Source organism: Trachinotus anak, unplaced genomic scaffold (genome assembly GCF_046630095.1).
Source record: "Trachinotus anak isolate AG129_WGS33_773 ecotype Australia unplaced genomic scaffold, CSIRO_AGI_Tana_v1 ptg000021l, whole genome shotgun sequence".
NCBI lineage: Eukaryota > Metazoa > Chordata > Actinopteri > Carangiformes > Carangidae > Trachinotus > Trachinotus anak.
In genome coordinates, this window is record NW_027273872.1 from 28,911,484 (window position 1) to 28,928,494 (window position 17,011).

Genomic DNA, 17,011 nt, shown 5'->3' on the forward strand with positions numbered 1-17,011 from the left:
CACTTATTTTGATTTATTATTATTATTTTAATGGATCAACTTTCTCAACACATTCTGAAAATGAAACAAACTTTATTCACAATGGAGGAGAAAGATCTAGACGTTCCAGAGACTCAGACTCATCAAATTCATGTTGGTGACATCTTCAGACATGATCCACAATATTTACAGGCTCAGGCTGAAGCATGTCAGCAGGTGGACAGAGACTGGATCTTATCCACTCATCCAGACCATCCACAGGATTTCACTGTGAACAGAGATATTTATTATTAGACAGCTCATCTCCAGGGTTTGTGCAGCAGACATCAGAGTAACTCTGTCTCAGGTCTTCAGTCAGGTTCTGGTAAACTGGATTTACGTGAACCTGTGCCAAGTCCTGAGTTTCTCTCCCAATCCAATGATTCCACAGCAGAGAGGGGATGTCTCTGCCACAGCAGTACTGATTGGGCTTCACTGTTTCTACACATAACACTGTTCACCTCTGTACCTGCTCTGACAGCTCATCACACCTGGTGTCCAGCTCCTCAGGTGTGCTGTCCCCTGCAGGCTCCTGTAGAGACAGACCAGTGAGTGAAACTGGAACCACAGTCCTGATCAGAGCAGACAGTCAGCTGTGCTCAGAAGTCAAAGGTCACCATGTGTTTGTCAGCATGATGTGTTATATATTCACTCATCACAGCAGGTGGATGGAAGAAACTACAACTGTTTCTGTCAGACTTACCTTCAGACACCTGCAGTCAGCTCAGAAGCTCCGTCTACAGCAACATACAAACAGTGGAGTTCAGAGGCTCTGCCTACAATAACCATGGAAACAGTGTAGTTCAGAGGCTCCGCCTACAATAATATAAAAACAGTAAAGTTCAGACAGTCACTCTCAGCTCAGAGTCCAGAGGAAACCACCTGTTCTCAGCTCCACCTGTTAACCTCCTGTTCTTGGTTCATGTTGTTGAGGTTTAAACACTTGCTGTTTACACTGATTTTAGGACAAAGTCAAACTTCAAACTGTTTTTAAATCAGACTTAACAGACTCACAGCACCAGGGTCCTAACACCACCCCCTGGTGGGGTCCATGTGGATGTGCGGCCCTGTACTAGGTCTGCCCTGCTGTGAACCAGGACAGACCACTCTCGTTGGGCCATGCTCTGCAGCAGCTCAGCAGCAGCAGACTCTAAAACAGAACCAGCTGAGCCAAGGCCAGGAACAGAGACTTCCTCTACCAGCACTGTAACACTGAGCCAGACACACACTGTCTGGTCAGCTGACTGAGAGCTGGGGCACAACCTAACAGTTTGTGTTCCTTATGTCAGTGATCTCATGGTTTTCTATCAACTTCAGGTGTGTGTGTGTGTGTGTGTGTGTGTGTGTGTGTGTGTGTGTGTGTGTGTGTATGTGTGTATGTATGTATGTATGTATGTATGTGTGTGTGTGTGTGTGTGTGTGTGTGTGTACCTCTGTTTCAGGACATTGTGCAGCTCCATCCACAGCTGACAGTGTGTTACCTCAGAGGATGCAGCATCTCTGAAACATGAAGGGCACATAAGGTCACGGTGGAGGACGGGTGGTCTACAGGTCTGAGGTCTACAGAGGGTCTGATCAGGTCCTGACTCACCTGCAGAGTCCTCACTGGCTCCAATGACCACATCTCTGCACACGTGGGCTGGTCTCGTGTTACCTGTGGAGAACAGAACCGATGTGAAGAATCTTGTTTTTAAAGTTCTGCATGGACCAGGACCAGGTCTCATCTGAACTCCAGACCCGCAAAGCCACTGACCAGTCACTGCTCTGCATTCAGACACATCAAGGTAGAAACAAAGGTAACCAGGCAGCATCTGTTGGAACAGTTTACCACCAGGTAGATTATCCCCCAGCACTGATGTCAGTGAACACACCTGAGGACCCGTCTGTTCCTCAGCCTTTGACGACTGACTGATCACTGTTTACTATCTGTGGTTTTAATGATTGATCTAGATATTTTATCTGTATTAACTCACCTCTATCCTCCAGTTTTTATTTCATCATCAGTTTTATCTGATTGTTGAACAATATAATCTTATCATTACTCTTTGTCTGTGGCTCTACAAACAAACTGACCCAATACTTTCTGATAACATCCTAAAGCTTCATAAACTGCAGTTATTAATGGTTCATGACTTATTAACTAATGTTTTGTAGGTTGGTTACAAACCATTAATACAAACCTCTTGGGTTGCCGGGTTGAAAATCCTCCAGCAGACACTTTGTATAAGTAGAGATCTCCTGCAGGAGATCTGGACCAGGACACATTTGGAACCGGATTATTAATAATCACAGCTGTAGACTGATTATAACCATTATTTAATTAGCTGTTGGTTTTCAAACAAAACTAACAGTAGACAGAACAGCACAGCAGATGTGGACACAGACTCTTCGCTGTGTTGTGTTTAAATCTGATGTCTTTGTACTAACATGGTGCTGAGTGTGCTCAGTAATGATTCAGTTATTAATGATAAACATTAAGCTTTGAGGTCTGACAGGTTACTGAGGTATTAAAGTCACAAGCTTCTCTGGTTCTAATGGGCTGTTAGCCTTTAGCTGCTAACCTCCACGTTAATGAATCAGTGGGCAGTTAGCCTTTAGCTGCTAACCTCCACGTTAATGAATCAGTGGGCAGTTAGCATTTAGCTGCTAATCTCCGCGATAACTAATCAGTGGATATACAGTCCGTCTGCAGTCCTACATGTTGATCAGGCTCTACGTGGATTGTGGTCCACGTGTCCTGCTGACGCTCTCCAGAACATAACTGGTCTGACAGAGGTCTCCATACTGGATCAGAGACCTGAAAGACTGAGTCTGCAGGTGGAGCATTCTACACAACCTGGCAACACAAACGTTTCTCTGATATTAACAACCTATTAATAAATTATTTATTATTTATTGATAACGCCATTGCTTAGAGCTCTGAAGCACGTGAAGCTTTAATCAACCCGCCATTTCTGTTCAGACACAACGTTTGAACTCTGTTTCAGTTCATTAAACAGTTAATTACTCGGTTAATTAATCACTTCACCGCTTCACTTTCTCCGGAGCTCGTTAAAGCAGAATAATTAACGTCGTTATAATAGCACGTGGTGATGCAGCTGAAACACTCACCAGGTTCCACACAGACTCCATCGTACTCATGTACTGAACCAGCAGACTGAGAGGCGGAGCGGAAGTCAAGCATAACTTTATAGACTGCGTGTGCCGCTGAGCATTGTGGGAAGAGAAGCTCGCCAAAGATCGTCCAATGAGCACATGTGCCATCCGCCTGTTTCCCCCGAACAACAAGAGTACATTTACGCAACACTCAAAATTCAATACAAGAAAAATTGAATGATAAATATTAGCTGAACAACTCAGGAAAGTTTCTTTCTGGAAGTTCAGCTGCAGATCTGACAGTGTTATTATTATTATTATTATTGGACTATAATAAAATAGAGACACAGAGGACCAGCTGAACCAACAGAAGATGAACCAGTGATTAATACTGTTCTAATAAAGTCCTACAACTCTCTAACAGAGTCCTACAAATGAAATCATTCATTAAAAATAAAATAAATTCAACAAACCCAACTGTTCCCAACAGATCATGACATATTCCACACCAACAAAACTCTGTCACACTTATAAACTAATCTACAATATAGACAGCAATAATATAGACAAAAATAATAACAATAGCATGGATAACAATAATATAGATAACATTATAGTAGTTAGTAGTTATTATCATCTATACATTAAAGTATAGATGATAATAACACAGATAACAGGGAAACAGACCTCAGCAAATAATCACTTTTATACTTTTTAAGTAAAAATTAAATTAAAAGAATTATCAATTAAATCATGATTCATCAAAGTATCTGTCAAAATGATCCTAAATTTACTGTTGTCACAGTGAATACAGATCATCATCATGTTTTATTACTGCATCTGCACATCAGGTGTGTGTTACACCTGATGTTTGTTTTTTATGACAAGATCCAGTGTGTGTTTGTGCTGACTCACAGCTGTCTCCATCACACAGGCGTGTGAAAAACACACGCTGTCCTGATCATCAGGAGACATTTTCAGAATAAAAACTGACTGAAGAGAAGAAGCTGAGACTGAGTTCCTGTTTAGTACTGTGAAAGCATCATAAACATCCATTATGAAGACTAACACACAGTCGATGTTTAAACCTCTGCAGACGACAAAGGCTGCATCCTTTTCCTATATCTTTATGTAAGTGTGTATGTAACATGTACACTGCTGGTGCAGTATGGGTAATGAAGTCAGAGGGTCATCACAGCTGGGACGGTTGAGGTGTAGTTTGTAGAGTGAACACTCCTGAAACAAGAGTCAAAAATACACATTATATACACACATTTACTGTGAACACTCAGATTCAACACAAACCAGCACAGGTGACAGGTGACAGGCGACAGGTGAGTCGCCAGGCGACAGGCGACCGGTGAAATGTTACAGGCGACAGGTGTCACTGTAGTGAGGGCGATCAGCAGCTCTGCTGGCTCAGCCTCATGGAGCATTTTAGCTGCTTTCAGCTCATTGTTTTGACTCTGTCACCTGTAGGTTTACTGTTGAGGTCGTCTACCTGCTGAGGGACACAATCAGAAAACATCTTCATCAGCGCAACAACAAATGAGCTGCAAATATTGACAACACAAGAGTTTCCAGAGGACAACAAACAGTGATGGACCTGCTTGGATAAGGTGTTATAACGTGTTATAACACATGTGTTATAATATTTTGAGTTTGCTTGTGTTTTCTTCAGTTGCAGTGTGTTGAGCTCTCAGAGCCACTGTACTTCAGGACCAAATCTGACACTTTTCTTTGAGGAATTATCTTAGGGTAGAACCACAGAGAAAAGAGAGGGAAGGAGGGAGAGGGAAGGGGAGAGAGAGGATAACACCTGTTGACATTGATGGTGATAATGCTCTTCACAGGTGTGCTCTTAGGTCCAGCAGTTGGACGAAACACAGGCTTGTTGATGGAGGGTTTTATGACGGTGAGTGATGAAGGGATCAGCAGAGTGTGAAGGGTAAGAGTCAAAGGTTCCTGCTTTCATTCCTCCAGCCTGAGAGGGAGAGAGAGAGAGAAAGAGAAAGAGACAGAGAGAGAGATCGCGAGAGAGAGTCACCCGTTTGCTGGGGGATGGGGGCTTGAAGGGAACAGCAGAGAGACTCTGAGAAGGCGGGGTCGGTCTATGTGCTGGAGGCAGAGGCTGGTCACCGTGGTACGGGTTGACCTGGAAATAATCAGTGGGGTGAAGGTTCAGCTTGAAGGGACCATCTCTGAACCTGGAGTGTTGGATCACTGCCTCCTTCTGAAACACATACACACACACACACACACACACATTAACAGTGAAGATCTACAGTTCCTTTAATGGCCACTAGAGTCCGGCTCCAACAGTGAGTCAGTCCCCATAGACTCCTATGTTAAAACGTTCAACTTTACAACAGAAATAAATAAAGTTTACACCCTGGTATAAAAACTGTTTTGGTCTCTAGAGCTAATCTCCTCCTTCAGGTTCATCTGGTGGAGGGAGCGTTAAACTGAGCTCCCTGAATCAGAACACGGCATCAGGTTCTGTACTTAAGTCCTGATGTGGTCCATGGTGACCTGACCTGAAGGAGAACATTAGCTGTGATGAAGTTCAGTACCTTCAGAGCCTCTCTGGCTCTGTCATAGGGCTCGGACACGTACAGCTCAGGCCTGGACAGTGTGACGTTGGGATAGCTGCAGAGGAGGACATGGTGTCACTGTCATCAGTCAGTCAGAGTGTCTGAAAGATCAGTACATCTACATCTCATTAACATAAAGTCCCTGTTCCCTGATCTCTGTGACGAATCCAAACATAGTCTGAGAAACGACAGTGACAATCAGAACAGAGACTGAGATCACTGCTCATCACAACCCTCGACTAAAACAGGGGGCAGGGTCAGTCAGCACCCTGCTGGTGACAGGTCTGATGAGGTCAGAGGTCAGAGGTCAGAGGAAGTTACAGTATGCTGTGTGATTTGTTAAGAACCTGTAACCACTTCCTTTCTTGGGTGGTGACGTGATGATGTTGCGTCCAGGTGAGCGATGGGCCTTCCAGGTGACTGTCAGAGGACTCATGGCTTCGAGAGGCCCTGACAGTGTCCCATAGTAACTACCTGAGCCACATCTGGAGGCAGACATAGGTGCAGCAGATGAATAACACGTGTGTGTTCAGTCATAAGATAAGATAAGATAAGATAGCCTTTATTAGTCCCACAGTGGGGAAATACACAGTGTTACCGCAGCAAAGTGGCAGTGCAGAGAAAAGAAAGCTGCAAAGAAACTTCAATAACTGATATTTAAGAAAGATAAATAATAACAATATAATAATATACAAATTATATATAGTGTACAAAAATGCACAGATGGGTGTGTGAGGTTGTTGCAATTCACAGCTTCAGCTCAGGGTCATTTAGATCAACTGAAAGTGTTTCATCTGAGACCTGGACCTAATCCTGACCCAGATCAGTACTCCACTGAAGGTCACACTAACCAAGACTGCTCCTGTAGCGCCACCCTAAGGGCAAATCCTCAATTTTCATACTCCAATGTGTGTGCGTGTGTACGTATGTGTTCTCACGGCTTCTTGACACTGTTACTGGGCAGGAACGCCTTGCCCAGGTTCTTCTTGGCCTGCTGGATGTGGTTCTGCCGGGCAAGTCTCAGGGGGTCACTCAGTGCTTCACATTCAAAGATCCGTTTGAAGGACTTGTTGAAGAAGCCGCTCTGCAGAGCACAGCGCTGTTGGGCCATACAGGTCCATCGCAGCCTCTGCTGGCTGCGATAAAACGACTCATTGAAAGGACCTGGATTAGGAGGGATTAGGATTAGGAACTCTACCAGAATATAAATGTGTCATTACAACAAACAAACAAACAATAAAACAAACAAACAGAACAACTCCTCTTCCCCCTCTTTCAGTTCAGTCCTGAATGTTCCTCATTAAAATAATCTGAGAAGACACTATTTGGCCTCCATATTGATATGTGGTCAGATGTGGGCTGACAACATTTTTGAGATTTTCAAGTGGGCCATGAGTTGGAAAAGGTTGGGTAGTCCTGGTCTGTGGACTCCCCCAGGTATTAAAATAAATTACAGCCACAAACTGGAGAACAAGTTACAGCTTTACAAAAATAAAATCTCTGACACTCTGGACAAAAGAGAACATGATCTTCCAATCCTGGAGTGAAACTGTGATTAATCTTTAAAGTCAGTGAGGCTTTTATTACGAATGAGTCAGGAAGAGAAATAATAAACTTTATTTTCACAGGTGGGAGGAGTGTAATTGTCTCCTTTAAAGATGTAGCTCATCTCTTTAAAGACACCAAGACGCTCCATGTCAGTCTTTCCCTCAGCTGATGGCATCTTTACAACCTGGAAACACACACACTCACACACACACACACACACACACACACACACACACACACACACACACACACATTCCTGTAACACTTCAGATACTAACAAGACCAGGACTAAACCCAATGTCTAATGTCAACTGGTTTCAGTCTAATGCCAGCTGGTTTCAGTCTAGTGTCAGCTGGTTTCAGTCCAGTATCAACTGGTTTTAGTCTAGTGTTTCAGTCTAGTGTCAGCTGGTTTCAGTCCAGTATTTCAGTCTAGTGTCTGCTGGTTTGACTGTCAGGTTTGAGTTGACCTGCAAACCTTTACATGTACTATACTGATAAAGTGTGCTGTTAACATGTGAACAATGACCGAGAGAGAGAGAGACAGACAGACAGAGAGAGAGAGAGACAGAGAGAGAAAGAGAGAGAGACAGAGAGGGGGGTGGGGGGGCAGTCACTACTCCCTGCTGATGAAACACAAAACAATCCATTAATCCACTGACCTGTTGATGAAGGTGAGTATTTAAGAGAGAGGAGAAGGTCAAGTGTGAAGTTTATATATATATATATATATGTATATATATATATATATATAAAACGATATATATATATAAAACCAGAAGTTTACATTAGGGTTGCACATCTCTCTGTGATAAACGATTCGATATGCATCTAGATACACAGGTTACGATTCGATTCAAAAACAATATCCTTTTATTACAGACCGATTCGATACGAATCGATTCCATACAGTGTAAGAACGATACGATTTGATTCTATGGTTAATATTTGTTGTAGATATTTTATATAATAAAGAAGCCAAGTCTATGAAAGTGACAGTACAATAGTTTCTTTTTAAATATGTAAAAGACTGGCACTGGCTAACATTAAATCAGATTAAACTTTTTTTCTCACCGTCTAACATTAAATCAGATTAAACTTTTCCTGTTTTTGGTCAATTAGGATTACCAAATTTATTTCTATTTGCTAAATACCAGAATAATGAGAAAAGGATTTTTTTAGACAATTTTTATTAGTTTCTTCAAAGTCCGAAGTTTACATACAGTAAGATTACTATGCCCTTAAACAATTTGGGAAAGCCCAGATGATGATGTCATGTCTTTGGAAGCCTCTGATAGGTTTATTGACAACATTTGAGTTAATTAGAGGCACACCTGTGGATGTATTTTAAGGCACACCTGAAACACACTGCTTCTTTGTGTAACATCATGGGAAAATCAAAAGAAATCAGCCAAGATATCAGGAAGAGAATTGTGGACTTGCACAAGTCTGGTTCATCCTTGAGTGCAATTTCCAGATGCCTGAAGGTGCCACGTTCATCTGTTCAAACAATTATACGCAAGTATAAACACCATGGGAATGTCCAGCCATCATACCGCTCAGGAAGGAGACGGGTTCTGTGTCCCAGAGATGAACGTGCTTTGGTCCAAAATGTGCATATCAACCCAAGAACAAAAGCAAAAGACCTTGTGAAGATGCTGGCTGAAGCTGGTAAGAGTGTGTCATTATCAACAGTGAAATGAGTCCTGGGCTGAAAGGCCACTCTCCCAGGAAGAAGCCATTACTCCAAAAGAAACATAAAAAAGACAGATTACAGTTTGCAAATGCACACAGGGACAAAGACCTTAATTTTTGGAGACATGTCCTGTGGTCTGATGAAACTAAAATTGAACTTTTTGGCCATAATGACCATCGTTACATTTGGAGGAAAAATGGGGAAGCTTGCAAGCCTGAGAACACCATCCCAACTGTGAAATATGGGGGTGGCAGCATCATGTTGTAGGGTTGTTTTGCTGCAGGAGGGACTGGTGCACTTCACAAAATAGATGGCATCATGCGGAAAGAACATTATGTGGAAATACTGAAGCAACATCTCAAGACATCAGCCAGGAAGTTAAAGCTTGGGCGCAAATGGGTTTTCCAAATGGACAATGACCCTAAGCATATTGCCAAACTGGTTACAAAGTGGCTTAAGGATAACAAAGAAAATGTTTTGGAGTGGCCATCACAAAGCCCTGATCTCAATCCTATTGAAAATTTATGGGCAGAGCTGAAAAAGCATGTGCGAGCAAGGCGGCCTACAAACTTGGCTCAGTTACACCAGTTCTGTCAGGAGGAATGGGCCAAAATTCCTGCAAACTATTGTGAGAGGCTGGTGGAAGCATATCCAAAACGTTTGACCCATACAGTCATACAGTTTAAAGGCAATGCTACCAAATACTAATGAAATGTATGTAAACTTCTGACTCTCAAGAAAGTAATAAAAAATTGTCTAAAAAATTATCTCTCTCATTATTCTGGCATTTAGCAAATAGAAATAATTTTGGTAATCCTAATTGACAGGAAAAAGTTTAAAAAAACAGGAAAAGTTTAATCTGATTTAATGTTAGACGGTGAGAAAAAAAAGGTTATGTGCCTTTTTATATTATGTATGTAAACTTCTGGTTTCAACTGTATATGTGTGTGTGTGTGTGTGTATATACGTATGTATATATATGTATATGTGTGTGTATGTATTTAATATATATATATATATATATATATATATATATATATATATATATATGACGCTGAGTCCTATTTATTGTTTATGTAACTAGTTAGTCAATGTATAATCACTTTAACAAGCATGCGATGTAAAACACACTTAATAAACACATAGACTGAACATACAGGTTTAAACATACTGTACCTGTGGTGGACTTGAAGCAGTCTATCATCTATCTATCTATCTATCTATCTATCTATGGCTCTTCATGTTCTCTGTATGTGTATACATATTATCCTGGTTACCATGGTAACTCTGAAGGGGAAGTAAAGGCCACTTGTGTCAGATCCTTTCCTGAAGAGGTTTGCCTTCAAAATAAAAGCCTCACAGGTTTAAAATGTTGTACTGCTCAGACTGTGTAATATCTCTGTAATGAATGAGGACAATGAAGCCAAACACTCTGGTTTAGAGGCTCTGCCCTCAAACAGGACAGATTCTTAGTACAAGACAGGTATTAATCACTAATGACTGACACAGGATAAAGGCTGGTAATCGGGCCAAGAGCGTTAACTAGCAGCTGTTTTTGTGTGGTTGCCTTGGTGACAGGTCCTGTACTTTTTGACCCTGGTTCTGGTTCCAGATGTTCCTCACAGTGAGTTTGTTCTGTACAGTTGTTATGTCTCAGTTGAGTGTCTGATGGGGTCATTTGTGGATCCTGAGTGATGTGTCTCAGTGTCCACCAGATGGCAGTGCAGCCTCAGAAGGGAATGGATGATGACGGCCGTCAGCTGTTCAGTGGTTCAGATGTTAATGAACCTCAGCTAAACCTGCAGCCTTGTTTTCCTCTGAATGAAGCTTCACACTGTTTAAACATGAAGAGACAGAGAGAGAACATGTCATCTTATAATGTTTTATTATATATATTATATTAGAAATCAAACAACGGGCTGTATCAGTACGTGACACATCTGTTAACAATGTATGTGAATCTCTTAACTGCTTTTGATTTTTGTTCCAGTAAAAAAAAATAATAAATAAAAACAATAGATAAATATATTTTTTTTCAGAAAAAAACAAAGTGAGTACATTATCATTGATTTGAATTGAATCAAGAGAAAAGCAGGAAAACAGAGAAAAGCAGAGACACGGAGGAAGAGCAAGAGAGGAAGACCTGCAGAAACACGAGGACACAAGGTGACAAAGACATGAGGATACAAAAAAACAAAGAGACACAGGCAACAAGGTGGACAGACACAGACAGACATGGGGGTTAACTATGTCCTTAGAGAATGGGGGGAGGGCAGCTCAGCAGCTGGGTGACACACACACACATACGTGCACATGCACACGTAAACGCACACACACACACACACACACACACATATATATATATATATATATATATACACACACTGAACAAAACTAAACAGCCAACACTTCTGCTTTTATTTCCATGAGTAGAAATTACAGATTTCTTTCTCTTCTTGTGAGCAAATGTGTAGGTGATGATCCCTCTACCTGACAGGTGTGCTGTTTCCACATGCTGATTACACAGCATGATTATCACGGGTAAGTCACAATAAAAGGCTACTTTAAAATGTGCAGTTTCATCACACAACACAAACACACAGATATTGTGTTTTCAGGTGTTTGTATTTGTCAAGCTGAATGTCTGTTGTGTGTGTGACTCTTTTCCCTTTGCACTTGTCGCAATAACTATGACCACTAGGTGTCACCTAGCAACGACCTGCTGACAGACGACCTGTGGACTTGTTTGTTACAGGACAGTCGTGATCTATGACAGGTTCAGTAATTACTACTGAACCTGTTTCAATTAGTGTTCACACGTGTTTCCACAAGATTCTGGCTTCGTCATGTTCCAGGTTTAGGATCGTCCTGACACATTACTGAGCACACACTGTACAAACACAGTGAAGAGGTCACCAGTTGGTTTATCCCACCTGTAACCTGGACCAGTCCACAGACAAGAACACAAGCCCCTCCCTACCTGACAGGAGGAACACACCTGTTCCTGACCTTCGGTCAAACACAGTCAACAAATCCTTCACAGAATAAAAGCAGCTTCATTTCCTGTCTGTAACAGAGTTTTACTTTAATACTAGATGAGGTGATTGTTACCATATAAACACCTTCATATACGTCCAGTGATCACTTTATCAGGAACCTCAGTATTAGCTCCTCAGTTCTTCAGGTCCTGGATCCAGATGTTGAAACTTTCCTTTGAGACTCTGGATCCAGGTCTTAGACTGAACTGGACTCACTTTCATGTTGATGAAACCAGTCTCTGACATGGAGCATTATCCTGCAGGAAGTAGCCATTAGAAGATGGTGGCCACTGTTGCCATGAAGGATAAACATGGTCAGCAACAACACTCAGACAGACTGAGAGCTTCAGACCAGGACTGATTGGTGTTAAGACCCAAAGTGAGTCCAGAAAACATCCCCACACCATCACAACACCACCACCACCACCTGGACAGGTTGGTCCATGGATCCAGACTCTGACCCTACCATCTGCTGCCTCAGCAGAAATCCAGATCCATCAGACCAGGTCTTCACCTGTCCAGTGCTGGTGAACCTGAGTCCATTCTCCTCAGAAACCACTTGGACCAGTATCTTTTGGAGGACTGACTATTAAAGTTAGAGTTCAGTCAGCAGTTTGAATCCCATGACCAGACTCAGAGTCTGACTCTTCTTTTTCTGTCTTTATTGACGCTCAGTGCAGTGTAGCAGATCCATGTCATTACCAGTCCAAGAGGAAAATCATTGAAGAATTCAGTTTGAATTGATTGTTCTTTGTCTCAGTGTGATTAAGATGCAACCACTGTCACAATGAGAACAGGTGTCTGAGAACAGATGATCTGTTAGGACAGACAGGAGGGAACAATAACATAACAATAACAATAAGAATAACAATAACAATAAAAAGCAATATACAATAACTTGCTACTACTAAACTTATTAATATTATTATTATTATTATTATTATTGATAACACTATTACCAATGAGTATTACTGTTCTTATTATTCTCACTGTTACAACCAACAGTAATACAGCTGCTCCTGGTCTCTCTTCTCCCTGATTACAGTCCGACTTGGTTAAAGTGCTGAGCTGGACGGACATAGTTCACCACTTCTATACAATGGAGACATTCACATATTCACTCAGAGTACATCAAGATAAAGTTATCAATATATGGTCAAGGTGGACTGGTTATATGATATTACTTTTCCTCACAGGTTTTATAGCTCTTTTCTTAGGTACCAGAAGTGGAAACATGAAAGTTTTCATCGGGAAACTTGATCATATTTTATTGTGTTTACTTTACTACTTACCTTGCCTTTCACTCAGGGGTGCCACTTTAATTTGTACAGACGATGGAGACTGTGTGTGTGCTGTGTTCTGTAGGCCACAGCAGTGCAACTCCACTGCTCCTGAGTCTTGATAGATAATGTTTCCTCCTGAAATGCTTTCCTGTCCTCAAGAGGATGTACAGGAGAAGGTGATGGTTGATAAGGTGGGGGATGGTGGAGGAAGATGACTGCAGCGTCCTGGAACACAGAGCTCTGTCATGCTCAGAGTTTGGTGCCTCAAAAAGTGAAAGATGTGCAGGAGGTTAGAGACAAAACATTGAGGCAGGAAAAGACAGGATTGTGTCACTGAGTGAAGTCATACTTAGTCTTCCAGCGACACCAATTGAATTTCAGGTTTGATTGCAAGAACCATGTTACACAAGATAAAGAGCAAACAAACAAAATCCTACTGTTCACAGCTTCATCTCCACCTTCACTGTTCTGAGCAGAGATATCAAAGTGCAGCTGTCCTCTCCAACACCTGGAAACACTGTGATGTGTGAGGTCAGTGTTGGACGGACGACTGACTGAATGACTGAACAACCACCACTGCTGGGTGTATTAACAGTCCTGTAACAAATGAGCCCACAAGTCGTCTGTCAGCAGGTTATCATGACCCATAGTTAGGTTTTGTTGCTAGGCGACATCTAGTGGTTGTAGTAATGATGACAGGAGCAAAAGTGCAGTGACGTAGTTTATGGAATGACAAAGTCCACGTCAGGAGGAGGTTGGGGTGGATGGATGGGTCAACAAAACACAGGAATATGACACAAGAGAGCGGTGTTTGATTCCCATGTGGAAGTAGTAGTTTATTTTTTTCTAGTCTAGATCTAATGTTGAGGAAGCACTTATTTTAACCCAAATTGCCATCTTTTCCTAAACCTAACCAAGCCATGACCATTATTATAGTAACCATGGTGACAAAGGTCGTCACAAATGCTGGTGTAGGGGTGCTGTTTCAGGAGGGTGGAAAAAAATAACCTACATGTTGTTCAGGTTGTAGAAGTGGTTGTTCTGTTGGTATGATAATAAATCAATGATTATTGATCTTTATCTATATATAAATTCAATAAGAACTCATCAATACACCACAACAACAATAATGAACAGACCTGAAGGATGGGAGCAGAGGGAGGTCAGGAGAATCACTCATTTCATTTCCACCACCTCCTTCACTTCACCCATCAAGCAGTCTGATGATTGGCGATGAGGAGAGAGCTGCTCCTCTCTGCTCCTGTCTCTCCTCTCTCTGCTCTGTGCTCCTCTCCCTGCTCCTCTCTCTGCTCCTTTCTCTGCTCCTTTCTCTGCTCTTCTCTGCTCCTCTCCCTGCTCTCTGCTACTCTTTGCTCCTCTCCGCTCTTCTCTGCTCCTCTCTGCTCCTCTCTCTGCTCCTCTCTGCTCTTCTCAGCTCCTCTCTGCTCCTCTCTCTGCTCCTCTCTGCTCTTCTCAGCTCCTCTCTGCTCCTCTCTCTGCTCCTCTCTACTCCTCTCTCTGCTCCTCTCTCAGCTCCTCTCTGCTCCTCTCTCTGCTCCTCTCTGCTCCTCTCTCTGCTCCTCTCTCTGCTCCTCTCTGCTCCTCTCTCTGCTCCTCTCTCTGCTCCTTTCTCAGCTCCTCTCTGCTCCTCTCTCTGCTCCTCTCTCTGCTCCTCTCTGCTCCTCTCTCTGCTCCTCTCTCTGCTCCTTTCTCAGCTCCTCTCTGCTCCTCTCTCTGCTCCTCTCTCTGCTCTTCTCAGCTCCTCTCTGCTCCTCTCTCTGCTCCTCTCTGCTCCTCTCTCTGCTCCTCTCTCTGCTCCTCTCTGCTCCTCTCTCTGCTCCTCTCTCTGCTCCTTTCTCAGCTCCTCTCTGCTCCTCTCTCTGCTCCTTCTCAGCTCCTCTCTGCTCCTCTCTGCTCCTCTCTCTGCTCCTTTCTCTGCTCCTCTCTGCTCTGCTCTCTGCTCCTCTCTCTGCTCCTCTCGTTTTTTCTCTGCTCCTCTCTCTGCTCCTATCTGCTCCTCTTGTTTACTGCTGTACAGTATAATTCTGCCTCATATCAGTGCAGTAACTGATCTGGGGTCAAATGTTTCTGCTGTTGCCTTCACAGTGACAGTGTTTATAAAAGAAGAGTCTGAACACACCTGGTTCTCTGCAGCCAATGATCAGGTGAGCGACGGAGTGTGAATCAATAAAGATGGTTAGTTGTTTCACTGATCATTTGATTTTATTGATCTGTGAACTTAAAGTTGATTTTGTGTCATTTTTTTCTGTTTAATCTTCTACTGTTGTGATGGAATTTTAGCATGCATTGTAGTAACAATGAGATAATCTTATACTTGTTGTAATTAGTCTGTAGCCTTAGTTGTGTACTGTTATAGTACTGTTAGGATGACCTGGTGAACACTACTTTTATGGCCCCACTTAAAATAACTTCCTGGATATAGGGAAGATGGCAGGATGATATCTGAGATAATTCCTGAGATAGGGGTCACGACCTGCCTTTTATTGTACCCCAATTGTTAACCTACACCATCTGTACAGGAATGTTTGTGAAGCTTCACACAAAGGGCCAGAGGTATATCAGAAAGTATAAAAATGGGGTGAAGCCTTCAGTCAGCACAACTCTGAACTGCTTACTGCCATGTGGTTCTGTGTGTTGCTTCCTCTCTATAGAGAATAAACATTTTGGTGCATACTACCCTTCCAGTCTTGTTTTTTGACTCTCTACAGGCAGACCGAGAAATTTCCATAACACTGTCAAACAGAGAAACTACATCTCCCTCATGTGTACAGAGGTAATGAGATGTCGCTGCAGATGATGGTGCACAGGTACAGGTGTAGTGGTCCTGTGTAGCTGTTTGAACACTTTGAACCTGCTGAACCTCAATGATCAAACACAGTGAGTTTGTGTCTTCAGGTACAGTGATGGCATGCAGCTTCCAGCAGCCTCCTGCGCCTCCTGCAGCCTCCTGCAGCCACTCAGGTGTCATTGTGCCTGAACACAGACCTCAAAAACTTCAGGTCTTTTCTTTTCCAGTGTTTGTCAGAAAGAGACAGCATAAGGTGGATTAGATCAGTGGATCTCAAACATTTTCACATCAAGGACCTAAATTGACACAAATTTGACCACAGACCATCTGACATGTTTTATTACACAATGTGTTTAAACCCAAGACCAAAAAATTCACACTCTGTCATTGTGTTACTTATGATGGATTATAGTGAACATGAATGATTCTCCTTTTTGCCTGTCTTGGAAAACCACTGTATTTGGGGCTAAATCACAACTTCTGTAGCTGCTGTGAAGTGTGGTGAACATTCAGACTGATACCCTTCATTCCCCAACATTAGCAGGTATAAGCAGGTTTTTTGACCAGTGGAAAAGGGGCTGGAGTCACAGTTAAAGCTCTGCCCACTAATGACGGGTAAAAAGTGGACCATGATCTGAGGCTCAGTGGGAGCAGAATTAGAGTACAGCCCTTTAGATCATGAATTATGTTAATGAATGAACCTTTAGATTGGAGGAAGAAGTAGTGCGGTTCAAACAACTGCAGGCTGAATTGGCCTGATGATAGTGAGATGTTGACCTCATACAGATGCTGCTGTTGTCACCATCCACTGCTCCATTTTATGACCCTGTGACCTTCACCGTTTCTCTGTCACCCACTGCTGTTCCCTCTTTCAGGACAGTATGATGTCATGTCTCAGCCCCCCCCCCTCCCATGGGACCATAACCAAT

The 17,011-nt window shown here is 42.5% G+C and overlaps 1 protein-coding gene and 1 non-coding gene across 2 annotated transcripts; both read right to left on the reverse strand.

Annotated features, from left to right (window-relative positions):
- Positions 1 to 16: 16 nt before the first annotated feature.
- cfap96 (cilia and flagella associated protein 96) lies at positions 17 to 7,734 on the reverse strand. Its single transcript, XM_071457847.1, is given in 13 exon segments — positions 17 to 247; positions 488 to 550; positions 722 to 834; positions 1,450 to 1,518; positions 1,610 to 1,672; positions 3,130 to 4,350; positions 4,934 to 5,022; positions 5,024 to 5,098; positions 5,162 to 5,347; positions 5,688 to 5,763; positions 6,056 to 6,193; positions 6,647 to 6,872; positions 7,335 to 7,734. Coding segments are annotated over 8 exon segments (942 nt in total). The 5' UTR covers positions 7,432 to 7,734; the 3' UTR covers positions 17 to 247; positions 488 to 550; positions 722 to 834; positions 1,450 to 1,518; positions 1,610 to 1,672; positions 3,130 to 4,295.
- Positions 1,075 to 1,274, reverse strand: LOC139606457 (small nucleolar RNA SNORA74). The gene has a single exon (XR_011684625.1). It is a non-coding gene; the product is annotated as a small nucleolar RNA SNORA74 (small nucleolar RNA).
- Positions 7,735 to 17,011: the final 9,277 nt, after the last annotated feature.